Raw genomic sequence first — 14908 nt, 5'->3', positions numbered from 1 at the left:
GACAAAGATACTAGGAGTAGTTGGCTATTTCCTTCTCCAGCTCATTTTACAGATGAAGAAACTGAGGCAAACAGGGTAAAGTAATTTGCTCAGGGTCACACAGCTACAAGTATCCAAGACCATATTTGCTTCTATCTGATTCCAGACCAGTACTCGATAATTTATCATTGTTATTGATATTATTGTTATTATTATTATTATTATTATTATTATTATTATTAAAAGGAAGTTCAGATTTATTTTTAAAGAATCTATGCATTGGGGTGGGTAGGTGGGGTGAAGTAGATAGCACACCAGCCCTGGAGTCAGGAGTACCTGAATTCAAATCCAACCTCAGTCACTTAATAGTCTAGCTGTGTGAAATAGGTCCTGAGGAATCAATCAGTTTTAAAATGTGCTAAGCAGGGAAGCAGAGACCGGAAACCTTAACCAAGCCAACTCTGAAGATCCTTCCTCTCCAGGGAAAACTCTGTGGACATTCAATTTGGCCCCATATTGTCCTCCCAGCTGAAGGGGGACCCTGAGGAAGTCTTATACAATTAGCACAGTGGAACTATGAATTTATTAGATTAGCAGGTTGTCACCTTGAAAAGTCAAGGAAAGTCTAAAACTAGGGAAATAGGGTGTGAGACTGGCAGGAATAGAGTGAAAAAGAAGAGGTATGCATGGAGATATGGAAGAGGGAAGAGTGGACAAAAGAAATTACTTAATAGAGACAAGAGAGAAGAGAGTTCTGTGCAGCCAGGAAAACATAACCAATCCTAATCTTCTTTCTTTATGTGTGGTACCGAAGTGTTTGCATGTTAATCAGATTAGTCAAGCCCTAGGACATACTCATTTACTTTATTTGTTTTCCATAAAAAAGCCACAGGAGCCAATTATTGACCTAGCCTTGTTTTTGGAAACAAAACTTTAATCCATTGGTGAATCATTTTCTTACTACTACTCAAGAGAATTGGGAGATTGAGGAATGGGGGTGAGAGGAAGAGGATGCAGAAGTTTTCCAATACCTCTCCCCAGAGACTGTGGTCTTTTCCCTTTTACATTCTTCTGTGGAAACTAGCACTTCCTCAAATTCAGTGCCAGAGAGGCTTCATCAGAGCATTAAAATCCAATAATCCTACTTAAAGTCCATCCATCAACCTTACTTGGTATGTCTTCTTACTACAGACTTCTGAGGCCTCTCTCCCAAAGTGATGGGCCCGGAGTAGGGAATACTCCACTTTGTGAGCTCAAATCTGGCCTTAGATATTCCTCTAGGCCTAAGTCATTTAACCCTTTTTGTCTCAGTGTCCTCTTCTGTAAAATGAGTTAGAGAAGGAAATAGCAAACCTAAATGAAGCATTTCAACTTGTATCTGATTTCTTCTTGCTCCACCTGGAATGCCTCCCTACCTTCCTTTACTTTACTTCCCTTGATATTTCCTTCAAGACCCACTTCCATGAAACCTTCCCTTATTGCCATTTCTTTTTCTCCTTTTTTGTATAAATATTTTATTTGTTTTCCAATTATATACAGTAGTTTCTACCAATAATTTTTTTTGCAAGGTTTTAAATTTTACAAATTTCCCCCCCTTTTTCCCTTCCCTCCCCCCTCTCCATAGTCTTTCCATTTGTTTCCATGATGTGCATATATCAAAATTGAATTCATTGAGAGAAAAAAACATATCCTTAAGGAAGAAAGAAAATATTAGAGATAGCAAAATTATACAATACATAAGAAAACTTTTTTAAAAATGAAGGTAATAATCTTTGGTCTTCATTTAAACTCCATAATTCTTTCTCGGGATAGAGATTGTATCCTTCATCACAAATTCCCTAAAATTGTCCCTGATTATTGCACTGATAGAGTGACTATTGCCATATCTTTAGCACTTTTATTTACTCTGTGTTACAAATTCTGTTACTATTATATAGTGCAAGGATTTTTTTACCTTTTCTATCTCAAGGATCCTTGGGAATCCTGGTGAAGCCTACGGAATCCATCTCAGAATATTTTTAGATGTATAAAATAAAATATAAAAGATTACAAAGGAAACCTTATATTGAATTTGAAGATTAATAGAATTGGGGTTTTTCCACCATCCAGATTCTTAAACCCCAAGTCCAAATTATTTTTATAACATTTCTTAAATGTTTTCTGCATACTTTTGTCTACTACAGGGCCTCCAGGACTATTGAGTACCCAAATAATTACATAATGAATTGTGATAGTTTGGAGTGGTGGAAAGTGAGATTAAGAGGTCAGGGCTTTGGCTGATCTGAATTTGGGAAGGTCATTTAAATGTTCTAAGCCTTGGTTTCATATATGAAAGTGCTTAGCATAGTGTTAGCATATACTAGGAACTTAATAAATTCTAGGCTAAAAAAAAGTAATTAAACTCAATTACCTTCAAGTTCAATTTATGATCCTGAGCCTCCAATCTTCAACTTAAATGATTTCCTGCATAGCTATTCCTCAAATTCTCAAATAGGTCCTCCAAAATTCAGAACCAGTTTGCTCCCTGGTGCAGTGAATGGAGAGTTGAACCTGGAATTATAAAGACCTGAGTTCAAATCTTCCCTCAGATACATAATAACTGTGTGACCCTGGATAAGTCACTTAACCTGTTTGCCTCATTTGTAAAATGAAAATAATATTAGCACCTACCTTCCAAGGTTGTTTTTGAAAATTAAATGAGATAATAATTGTAAAGCGCTTGTTCACACTGGAAGTACTATTTATATAAATGTTAGCTATTAATGTGATTTTTAAAATTTAGAATTGATATTAGGGTCAAGAATTAATGGGGAAAAGGCAAAGACTACATCTCATTTTACAGATGAGGAAACTGAAATACAGAGACATCCAAGGTCATTCAAGTAGTAAAAATGCCAAAGGCAGAATTTGAATTAAGATCTTGACTCCAAATCTAGTACTCTATCCATCAAACTGAATTTTATATCTCTTCTCACCTTAATTAATACCCAGTTTCTCTTCTTTCTTTATCATAAATACTTACCAACTTCTGCTGGCAAGTCACTTGATGTAAAAAAATTAATGTGTTTGAAATCAATTCTTTATTGCATTTACTTTAGTCCCAGCCTGGAAAGATTACTCTCAAGTCCACATATGATTTGGTGAGTGAGAATTTTTTTTTTGCCACAGAAGATATTCTATTTTATAAATTTTAAGATACTTGAATATGCAATTAAAATTCCTGTCACCCACTTTTAAATGATACTCTGACAGTTTCCATTGTCCCTAATAATCATTTTTAAATACTGCTATGAATCAAATTCATAGGTGTTCTAAGTTATTGAAATATTCCCCAAAATAAAGGATTGCTTGTGTCATACTCATTCATTATAGTCCATTGTTCTTTCCTGAACATCATCAGAAATAGGCAACACATCTGTTGTTATGGCTAATATCTAAAACCCAGTTTTAACTTTTTTTTTAGGTTTTTTTTTCCCAGGCAATGGGGTTAAGTGGCTTGCCCAAGGCCACACAACTAGGTAATTATTAAGTGTCTGAGGTCGGATTTGAACTCAGGTCCGCCTGACTCCAGGGCTGGTGCTCTATCCTCTGCACCACCTAGTTGTGCCCCCCCCCCCCAACAATTTTAGCTTATTACTGTGACATGCAGGTTGGGATCTTGAAGTCCCCTTGGGTCCTGGATCTTACTAGACTGATTAGATTGTAATTTTGCTATGCTGAGTCCTTTCTCTACCTAGATAGCCAGAAGTTCTGTTTCATAAGTAACTGTGGTCAAAATCAATTCAGCATTTAACAGCCAATCTCCAAAGTCTCAATGAATTTTGCTGGGATGGTCCTCAGATACACACACATATATCCAATCCACCATGAGGCTCATATTCCAAACTTTTCCATTTTAATAAGATCTATGTTTTGCTAGCACAAATGGAACTTTTGAGAATCCCTAGTCATCTCTATTCCACAATCAGATAACCAGAATAGGATTTTTGTGAGCATTTGTACAAGTTATACTCTTGGTAATTCCTAATTCAGTAAACACATTTCAAATAAGAAGAATTGTTATTTATTTTTAAAGGAAATAGTTGTGAAATACTTAAAAATAATGAGACATGGGTTTATTCATATGTCTTGGAATATAAAAACAAATAATTTCCTATAAAAATGGTGATTTCCAGTAAATAATAATAATAATAATAGCATTGATAATGATAAATGATAACTGGTCCTTGAAGGTTTGCAAATGCTTTACAAATATTATTTCATTGTATCCTTAAAGCAACCTAGAGAGATAGGCACTATTATTATTTTCATTTTACATAAGGAAACTGAGGCAGAGACAGATTTTTTTAAAATGATTTGTTAGTGTCATGCAGGTGGTAAGTATCTGAATTCATATATAAACTCAAGTCTTGATGACTCCAGCTTCAGCACTCTAACCACTTGAAAATCTGTTATTCTCACATTTTACCTACATATTTATCTATTTACCTATTTGTTTATTGTTCTATAAGCATTTATTATCTCTCCAACTCTAATGCCTATTTTTAAAATAAAAAATAAAACTCTTATAACACATCTACATGGTTCATCAAAATAAATTTCTACATTGGTTACATCCAAAAGTGTATGTTGTTCTGCATTTTAAGACCATCACCTCTCTCTCAGATAGTTGATATATTTTATCTCCAGTCCTCTGGACTCTGTAGTGAGTGTTCAAAAGTCTTTCAAAGTTATCTTTCTTTATAATATTGTCAAAGGGTATAAACCATACTTTTAGTTCTTCTCTTCTCACTCTGAATAATAAATGTCTTCCTAGTTTCCTCTGAAACTATCCTTTTCTTATGGCATAAATGTCCCATTGTATTGATATATCATAATTTGTTCATCCCTTCACTAATAGGTAGACATTTCCTTAGTTTCTAGTTTGTGTTTAGTAAGAAAAGAGCCCCTCTAAATATTTTTGCATATTTAGCCTTTCTTCTTTATTTTAACTCTTTGGATAGCTGGATCAAAAGGATTTACACTTATTGTTAATAAGTTCCTCGATCAGTTTAATGAATTTCACAGGCATTTTGAAAGGGCCTAATTGCCACTAAAAGAGGCCAGTATTATTGAAAGCACAAGCTCCTTGGCCAACTAGGCACCAGTAGTTCCACCAATTTTTTTTTTTTTATCATTTATCATCAATTGGTTTATTGCTTTGCCATACTGAGTTTTCAAGCCACAGAAATAGATTCTAATTGTAATACTAGGATTAAAAAAAATTATACTTTAATCAAACCCTCCTACCACCATTTTTCTTTTTTTTTTGGTCTGGATCAAATTTTCGATGGTGTTAAGTACTCTCTTCTTTTAGTAGATCAGTAACTCATTTGTGTCTTATAGTCCTAGAGAGTTGCCTGAGCACTGAAAGGTTAAGTGATTTTTAGGTAACAGTATTATCAGTTTATTTATCAGTTTAGAACTGGAAGAGACCTTGAAGGTCACCTCTTTTTACAGAGAGGGTATCTGAGGTCCAGAGAGATTAATTTACTTGTCTATGACCATAGGGAGAAAATGGCAGAGTCAAGATTTAAACTTAGGGTCTCTGACTCCAAATCTATCACTCTTACTTGGACCACACAATTGGCTATGGCCACCCAAGTAAGATGTTCTATTTTCTTAGAATTAATAACATTAGAGGTAGAAAGGGCCTTAGATATCATCTGGTCCAGCCCTGTAATTTTATAGAAAAGTAAGGTTCATGGAGGAAGAATGACTTGGCCAAGGTAACTTGGTTAGTAAAATGGTAGAGTTTTTATTTTGAATCCAGGTTATCTGTCTCTAAGCCATTTTCCTTCCTTCAAGTTCATGGCTACTCTCTGGGAAATTGTTTTCAAAAATATTTGCTTAAAGTTTTTATTTGTAATAGAAGTGGTTTCTAGTTTCTGTTTCTAAGGTTATAGTTTTAATGTTAGAGTGATAGCATCATTTCTGTTATTGTTTCCTTTGAGATAATTTCCTCAATATTCTTAACTGAAAGTCATACTGCTATGGATTTAGAACAAGAAGGGACTTTGGAGGTCATTGTATCCACCTCTTTATTTTACAAATGAAGAAACTGAGGTACAGAGGGATTAAATTACCTGCCCAGGTTCACCCAGTTATGAATCTGAGTTGGCATTTGAACCCATCTCCCAGACTCCAGTGCCTTTTCAACTAATGCACACTCTCATGCCCCTCAAGCATATTTTGCTACATCCCTAGCCTTTATTCCCCCAGCAATAATTTCAAATTTTCTTAAGAAATTCCATTTTGGAAGCAGCTAGGTTGCTCAGTGGATAGAGCACCTGCCCTGGAGTCAGGAGGACTTGAGTTCAAATGCGGCCTCAGACACTTAATAATTACCTAGCTGTGCGGCCTTGGGCAAGCCATTTAACCCTATTTGCCTTGCAAAAACCTAAAAAAAAAAAAAAAAATTCCGTTTTTGTTGGGGGTTTTAGTGATGGATTCATTGATTCAACAAATAGTACAAAGTTCCTTTGTATATTTCAATTAGGCTCAGGAATGTACACGGACAGTTTGATTATTGCCATATATTTCCAACAATACATTTTAAAAATCACATGAAAAAATCTTTTAAAAAGCCCACAACAATCATAATAGTACACAAATATAGAAATCATGAAAGTTGTCAAGAGCTGATTAATCAGTTCTGGACCACAGGATGTTGAAATACTTATTGTCAACATCTGGTAATAATAAATAATCTCATTTAAAATGATAACTCATCAATATAATTTAATATTGCCACATTGGATAGGGTATAATAATGGCAAGACCTAAAAAGTATAATGCTAACCTCTAAGAGGCAGACCACCCTACCAGTTTCTTTAGAAGCTAAGGTTCTCCAATTTCTCCAGTTTTCTCCACTTTGTAAAATTTTGCCTGAAAACTTTTAGCTGAGCCAAAGGGGAAAAAGGGATTGAATAGTACAATGGAATTTCTTCTCCCACTCCCTCCAGTCTTTTCATTTTTTTTTTAGATTTTTCAAGGAAATGGGATTAAGTGGCTTGCCCAAGGCCACAGGGCTAGATAATTATTAAGTGTCTGAGGTTGGATTTGAACCCAGGCACTCCTGACTCCAAGGCCAGTGCTCTATCCACTATGCCACCTAGCTGTCCCCCAGTCTTTTCATGACTTACTTGATTTAACCATTCTGTCAATTTTTTAAAAATTAAAAAACAAAACAAAACTTTTCAAGCCCCAGAAAAGTAACCTGGACTGCATTTTCAGTGTGGAGAATCTTATCAATTCTTTTCATTGATAAGAAAAGGCAAAAAGAAAAGAAAAAGGTGACAAACCTATATATGAAAGAATTATTATTTGTCCTTCATTCTCAAAGAGAACTATGACAGCAGAGAGGTGATGCTATGACATGCAAGTGAATTGCAAAGTCAAAGGCAGAAAGAATTATACAGTAACCAGATGATCTTATAATGAGCTCATTATCAAATAACTTTGAAAAGAAGCCCCTTCTCTCTTCACTTTTCTGTGTGTCTTCACAGGTGGAAGGTATCTTTTTGGGAAACTTCACTATGGTTAAGTAATTGCAAAGAAGCATCTACACTTGGGTCTCCCTTGTGATTAAATATTAAGCAAAGAAGTGGACAGAACCACTATTTGTTGTTGACTTTCATTGCAACCTGAATATTTGTTAAAAAAAAAAAACCAAAAACACTAACAAAAACAGTGCCTAGATAAAACTAAATTTAGTATTCCATAAATCAGTTAGATGGTCTGAAGTCAGGAAGATTCTCCTCTTTGTGAATTCAAAATTCAACCTCAGACAACTTACTTGCTGTATGACCCTGGGCAAGCCACTTACCTCTGTTTATTTCAGTTTCCTTATCTGTGAAATAAGAGAAGGAAATGGTCAATCACTCCAGTATCTTTGCCAAGAAAATCCCAAATGGAATCAGGAAAAGTTGGTCTTGACTAAATAACAACATTGAGGTTCTAATGGATACCTTGGCCTGTCCTGAATCAATACTTGCATGAATGTTGAAAAGAAACAAAATACCAAGTTATTCATCAAAGAAAAACTAGGAAAGTGATCCTAAATCCTGAAGAAGTTGCCAAGTAGTCTATAACACTGTCCAATTTATGTAAAGGGCTGTCATTGGGGATCAAATGAGATAAAATTGTAAAGCACTCACAGGGCCTAGCTCATAGTAAGCACTGTACAAATGGTAGTTATCATTATCATAATAATTATTATAAAATACATTTCATTTGAGGTTTGGAAGATTAAAGAACAGATTTGCTATTATTTAGATATTTTAAGAAATCTGTTATAAAAGATGGTTCTCTGAAAGATTTGAGGTGAAAGGAGAAAGGGGTAACTAAAAACTAAATAAAATGGACAAAACAAAAATTTAAAAAATGTGTCCATAAAAATTTATTATAAAAGTATTATGTAGACCCTGTAGGAAATGTCAGCCAATGAAATGAACTTCTATGAGAAGTTTTCTCAAAAATGATGAAGTTGGATGAGGTAATCTATCAGGTCTTTCTCAATTCAAATAGTCTGTGATTTATGGATCAGCAATGGAATGCAAATAGAAAGTATATTTGATTTGGAGTCAGAGGACATAGTTTCAAATTTTGGCCCTGTCATTTCAGCAGACAACTTGGACCTCTCTAACCTCAATTTTCTCAACTGTAATGAAAGGGTTGAACTAGATAACTTCAACAGTATTGTCCATCAATTCATCTGTGATCATACCAAATGACTGGCCCTAGATACTACATAGAAAATAGTTCCTGTTCTCAAAAAATTTAAAATTCATTTGGATCCTATCAGTCACCGAAACTATTGCTCTGTTGTTTACCTTCCCTTTCTTTCACTGAGAAATTTCATGAAAGAATAATACACATTTACAGGCTTCCCTTCCTCATCAGTTGCTTCTTTATATATGACAAATTTAATCCCACTCCCCAACACTATTGAAACTACAATGACAAATCTAATGGGACTCTTTTTTTTCTTTTTCTGAAATATTTAACAATTGTTTATTTCTTCTCTGATAGTCAATTCTCCTTTGGATTCCATAGTCCTTTATTCAGATTGTACTTTCATCTCTTGGACACTGAAAAGGAAAAATAGTGAAGGGATTCAAAAACAGGTTTTAAAAGGACTGGATAAAGAAACTGAGGATATGTAGTCTGAATGATAGAAGGAATCAATGTCTTTTAATATTTGAAGGTCTGTCACCCAGAAGACTTAAACTTCTTACTCCCCCAGAAGACAGAATTAAGAACAATTGGTAGAAGTCACTGTTCTTCATTTAATTTTTCATGACTCCATTTTTGGTTTTCTTGGCAAAGATAGAAGAGTGTATTGTGAGTTCAAATATGACCACAGATACTTGCATCTTTTCTGTGTGACCATTAAAGATGCAAGTGTCTAAGGCCAAATTTGAACTCAAAAAGATGAGTCTTCTTAACTTAATCAGACCTGGAACTCTTTATCTACTTCTGTACCACCTACCCGACTTATAGAAGACACAGAGACCACCAACTATAAGGAATAGCAACCTAACACTTGGAGTTGTCCGACAATGTTATAGTTGCTTTCCTGGGACTGAAGCCCCATCTCTAGTGAAGCTCTTTAAGTAGAGGCTGGCTAAATTGATTACCTGTAGTATAAAATATAGATATCTTTGTTTGGCATTTAAAACTTTAACACAGTCTGACCCCCCCCATCTTCATTTCTAGATTTTTACTCCCCTTCCTACAGTCTACAGTGAAGCCAAACTCACTTTCTTACTTCTGTAGTCTTATGCATTGGCTGACTGTCACCCCATGTGTACAATGCACTGCCTAGAGCATCTTTTATTTTCTTTAAGATTCAGCTTCAAACACCACATTCTACTTGAAATTTTTACTGATGCCCCCAGATACTAGTGCTTCCCCATCTAAGATATGTACTTATTTAGGATTGTGTTGTCTCCACTACCTCTACCACTCCCAGAATGTAAGGTCCTTAAGAGCAAGAACTCTGAATTTTATCTTTGTATTCATAGCAGCTAGCTCAGTATTTGTCACATAGTAGGTACTAGATAAATAATTACTGATTTGTTGATAATTCTTATTATCTCCACTTATCAAAACCTACCTAGCAAGTCTCATTTCAAACAATTAAATTGGTTTTTTAATATTCCAAACTGAGTATGACATTGTCCTCATCTGAACACTCAGAGCTCTTGGCTCTGGTTCTATATCCCACATTAATGCAGGTACTCTTTATGAAGCATGAAAAATTCTATGAGATCTAAATGCTGTAAACTGAGCATCCTGAAGTCATCTCCAATTCAATAGATCTAAAATAGAACTTATCTTTTTCCCCAACCTCCCTTTTCTTCTAAACTTCCCTATTTGTATAGAGTACCACACCCAGTTATTGATGCATAGTAGGTACATAATAAAATTTATTGATTGATCAAAGAATCATCATTTTATATCTGGAAGCAAATTTTGAACTCATCTTACAAGTGGGCAAACAGTCCCAGAGAGCTTACTTGCCTCACCCGTGTTCAGAGAGATAATCAGAAGGGGAAGTGAAATGTAAACTTGGGTCCCCTGACTGCAAATCCATAGCTCTTACCACCTTGTCATCCTGCATTTATCACAATCTGTTATAATTATAATTATTGTGTACTTGCCTCATCATCTTCACTGGCCCGGGGCAGGGATGGCATCGTTCTCATCTCAATAGCACTTGAAAATAGGAAGCACTCAACAAATACTTATTGACCTAGAATAAACTGAAGTAAATCAACCTTGATACTGAAGCAAACTTTTTTTACCTCCCCAGCTACCTCCCATACAGAAACTTCTTCTGTTGTCATGCTAGAGCAGGAAATAATCCCCAGGTGTAGCCAACCTAGGACCTACAGGTAAAGGCAAGTAAGTGGGCTCTCACCTGGTTCCAGTGAGGAGTGCCAGGGTATGTGTGGGAGGATTAAAGGCAGATCCTAACAGGATCATGGAGGAAAGTCTGTACCCTTGAGGAGCAGTCTAAATGAGAAATCTGTTTGAAACATGCAAATGAATACAATAGGCTTAAGTACCTTAAACCTGTACAGAACTAATTATAGAAAAGATGCAAGCTGGCAAACTTGGCTGTAAAGAGCATCCATTGACATCAATGGCTGAATTAGATATATACATTTCTACAAGAAAGAAAAGATCCTCCCCCCCCACACACACACACACCCTTAAATAGACTGCATTTGAAAACTTTTGATGAGAATAGTTGAAGTCAAGTTCTACCTTGTGTAATGTTGAGTATATTATAATACATCAGAAATGATAGCTTCACCTGAGAGTTCACCTCCTCCCAAAATAGGAGGTAACCTGTTTTTTTGGTTCTTAAAACGAGTTTATCACTTCTCAGATCTTCTTTCCATGAGTCTCCTATACATGGAGATTCTCTCTTAACTCTCCCATCTTTCTGTTCCTCCTCCTTTTGCTAGGTGCTCACCATGTCTGATTCACTTCCTACTTGGCCAATAGATATTGCCATTTAATAGATGAGGTAATCCTGTTTAACCTTCTCAAGCTCAATATTTCACATGTTATAAAAGTAGTCTGTAGCTTTATAAATTTTTTAAGGAAATAATTTTAAAATATCAAGTTCTTTATTGTGTTAATACTTTATGTTGATATTAAGCTTTATAGTTTATAAACTTTATTTTTATTTATTTATAAACTTTATTTTATAAACTTTATTTTTTGGAGGCAATTGGAGTTTAGTGACTTGTCACTCAGGTTCTCCTGATTTCAGGGCCAGTGAACCATTCACCTAGCTACCCTATAAAAGCATTTTCAAATATGTGATGCTAGCTGATAAATATATAGCAATATAAATGCAGAAATTAGAGCTCAATGAGTTAATAAGTTTATTTTCAGGAATGAGACAATTGGAAAATGGCCAAATAAGTTTATAGAGAGATTTTTAGAACCATCTAAAAGCACTGACCTGTCAATAAACTTTAGGACAAGTCATTATTTATTCAGATCTCAAATTTTGGTTCTCATTTGTGATAAACAAATTTTTTTTTGGCAAGGCAATAGGCTTAAGTGACTTGCCCAAGGTCACATAGCTAGGTAATTAATTATTAAGTGTCTGAGGTTCAATTTGAATTCAGGTCCTCCTGACTCCAGTGCTCTATCCACTGCACCACCTAGTTGCCCCCAGCAAAAATCTTTTAAATGAATGTAAGTAACAGACTAGGGTTTCATATATAATCATCTTTTTCTGTTCTTCTTTGTAGAAATTTTCTTTTTTTTTTTAGTATTTGTTAAATGAAGACTAAAAAAACTGAAAAATGTGGAAAAGTGGTTAAGAGAATACTTGTAAACCAGTTAAGTTTTGTGAAATTTATTTTGTGAAATAAAAGGCAAAGAATGAAAATAGAATTAGTTCTCATTTGAGTAGAGGTTTGTCTTATTAAACTTGTCCCAAATTAGAACTAAATAGTTTAAATAGTCCTGATTACCCACCCCCCCCCCACACACACACACACACTCTACAATTGGGGCAGTCATCATTTTGCCATTTTTAGAGATGCAGCCTATTTTAAAATGAGCAAGTTTGATATCAAATACACACACACACACACACACATATATATATATATGTATGTATGTATATATGCACCACAACATTTGAATATCTGCTGAGTGACTCTGGATTTATATTTAAAGGACAATTCCTTTATTACCAAAAAAAAGGGTGGGAATTTGAGAAGTTTGCATTTTTAAAAAATGAATCCACCAAAAGAAGTCTCCCTGACTACAAAGATCTTTTCCTACCAACTCTAATCACAAAAGTAGTTTATAAATAGTTCCCTTTTGTTGGATTTTGTTTCTTTTGTAGTCTAAATCTGCATTTCCGAGGCAGATCTCAGGCTAATCCAAATGATCCATGAAGTCCTCTGAGATCTGCAATTCTATGAGTCCTAGGGTCTATCTACAGCTGACAAATTGAAATTACATATTCTTAAAGGAATAGTTTCAACTACTTCAGCAATTCCAGGATTCTGTGTTTTCATTGCTGAGGGTACTCTCTTCACCAATATGTATCACAATCTTTATGTGCCTTAGAATAGATCCAGAGCTAAAAGGATATCATTTAGTAGACCATGTCCATGAGTTTATGTGGCCAAAAAAAATAATCATTACTTGATGGTCAATCTTCTGGTAAAAAACTTTTCAGTGATTAATTAGGCTATTAGGTACACCAGTGATAGTCTATGTTCAAATCTTTTTCAATTTCTTAATACCTGTCAGAGCCTATCTTCTATCTACTAAGCCTAGCCTTCAAAAATCCAGAATCATAGTCCTATCATGAGACTGTAACAGAATAGTGCTTTAATGGAGCAGGCTTAAATGCACATTCATTAGGAAGGTCTGAAAGAAATATCAGTCTCTATCTGTAAACTCACTGGAATTTGGAAAGTAAACAATGACTTTTCATTAGTTGGAAAATGAAGGAACCTGTGGATAGATAAAAAAAAAGTGATGACCCCCAAGAAAATGTGAAGACAGATCTCGCAACAAAACACTATGGGCGGTGTGGTACAGTGGAAAAGAGGGTTGGATTTGGAGTCAGAGGAGAAAATGGATTCAAATCCTAGTTCTGTGATTTACTCTCTCTCTCTCTCTCTCTCTCTCTCTCTCTCTCTATATATATATATATATATATATATATATATATATATATATATATATATATATATATATACGCCCTTGGGCTAGTCAGCTAATCTCCTTGGTCTCAGATTCCTTAAATGGAAAGGAAGGAGTAGAAGATCTCTGAGATTCCTCTCAGATTTCAATCTAAGTTCCTCAGATCCTGAAGTTCAGAAAGCAAACCAGAATTTTACATATATATATATTTGAGGTTTTTATGAGAAAATATAATATATTTTTTTAAGTTTGAGGAGCCTTCTTGAGAATCTCCATTCATCTGATTCTTTCTTCAGGTTGATGATGTTGATGAACCAGTCAATGCAGGGGAAAATAAAGTAACCAGTAAGTTCCAGTCCATAGGAGTCCAAGTAGAAGAGGAGAAATGGTGAGTAAATAACCATTAGCTTTCTTATTTAGCATTAATATTTGGCAAATCTTTGATAGATTGTCTGTAAAGCAAACCAATTTCCCCAGCTCTACAATTCATTGACTCTTTATCTGGAGTGGTGATGGCTGACCCTTCTATACTCCAATTTGTAGCCCATTTTATTGGAGTGAATAATGAGAAGAGATTCCTCCTCTTTTTTTTTCCTGATGTATCTCCATGTTCATGTTTACTTGCATGCATAATCATGCTGCTCTGCTTGAATATGATCTATTATTCCTTTTCTCAGAACCATTCAGTGATTCCTTATTTCACACTTAAGTAAAACTCAAATGCCTTCCATATTATGGAGCCATTCTGCTTTTCTAATCTTCTCTCATATTATTCCTCTCCACATGTACTCTACTAAATGCATTGGCCAAATGAAATGCCTCCTCACTAAATATAATCAGGAAGACTCATCTTCATGAGTTCAAATCTGGACTCAAGATACTTACTAGCTATGTGACCTTGGGCAAGTCATTTAATCCTTCCAGAAAACTCCAAAATAGAATCATAAAAAGTCAGATATAACTGAAACAGCTCAACAACAACAAGCATAATGTGATTCATCCTTCCTATGGCTTGCTCACACTATTCTGTATATTCTCCTTTACCCTACTCCATATTTATTCCTTTCCTTTCCCCCTCCCCAACCAAACTCTTTATAATTAGTATCTTGATCCTTCAGCTGCTCCATGATAACCTCATTGTGAGTGCTCCTAATGTACAGGTCACTCAGCCAGAAATTCTCAACAACTTTCA

General features: G+C 35.0%; 1 protein-coding gene across 7 annotated transcripts in view; it reads left to right on the top strand.

Annotated features, from left to right (window-relative positions):
- DLGAP1 (DLG associated protein 1) overlaps positions 1–14908 on the top strand; it is a 782098-nt gene that overhangs the window by 683747 nt on the left and 83443 nt on the right. For all 7 annotated transcript variants that reach the window (XM_074203980.1, XM_074203979.1, XM_074203985.1 and 4 more), the window contains one exon: positions 14013–14104. In XM_074203980.1, the coding sequence (XP_074060081.1) occupies positions 14013–14104 (92 nt within the window). The remainder of the gene's footprint in view (positions 1–14012; positions 14105–14908) is intronic.

The sequence above is a fragment of the Macrotis lagotis genome, chromosome X (assembly GCF_037893015.1).
Source record: "Macrotis lagotis isolate mMagLag1 chromosome X, bilby.v1.9.chrom.fasta, whole genome shotgun sequence".
Taxonomy (NCBI): Eukaryota; Metazoa; Chordata; class Mammalia; order Peramelemorphia; family Peramelidae; genus Macrotis; species Macrotis lagotis.
This window is presented reverse-complemented; position numbering and strand designations above follow the sequence as displayed.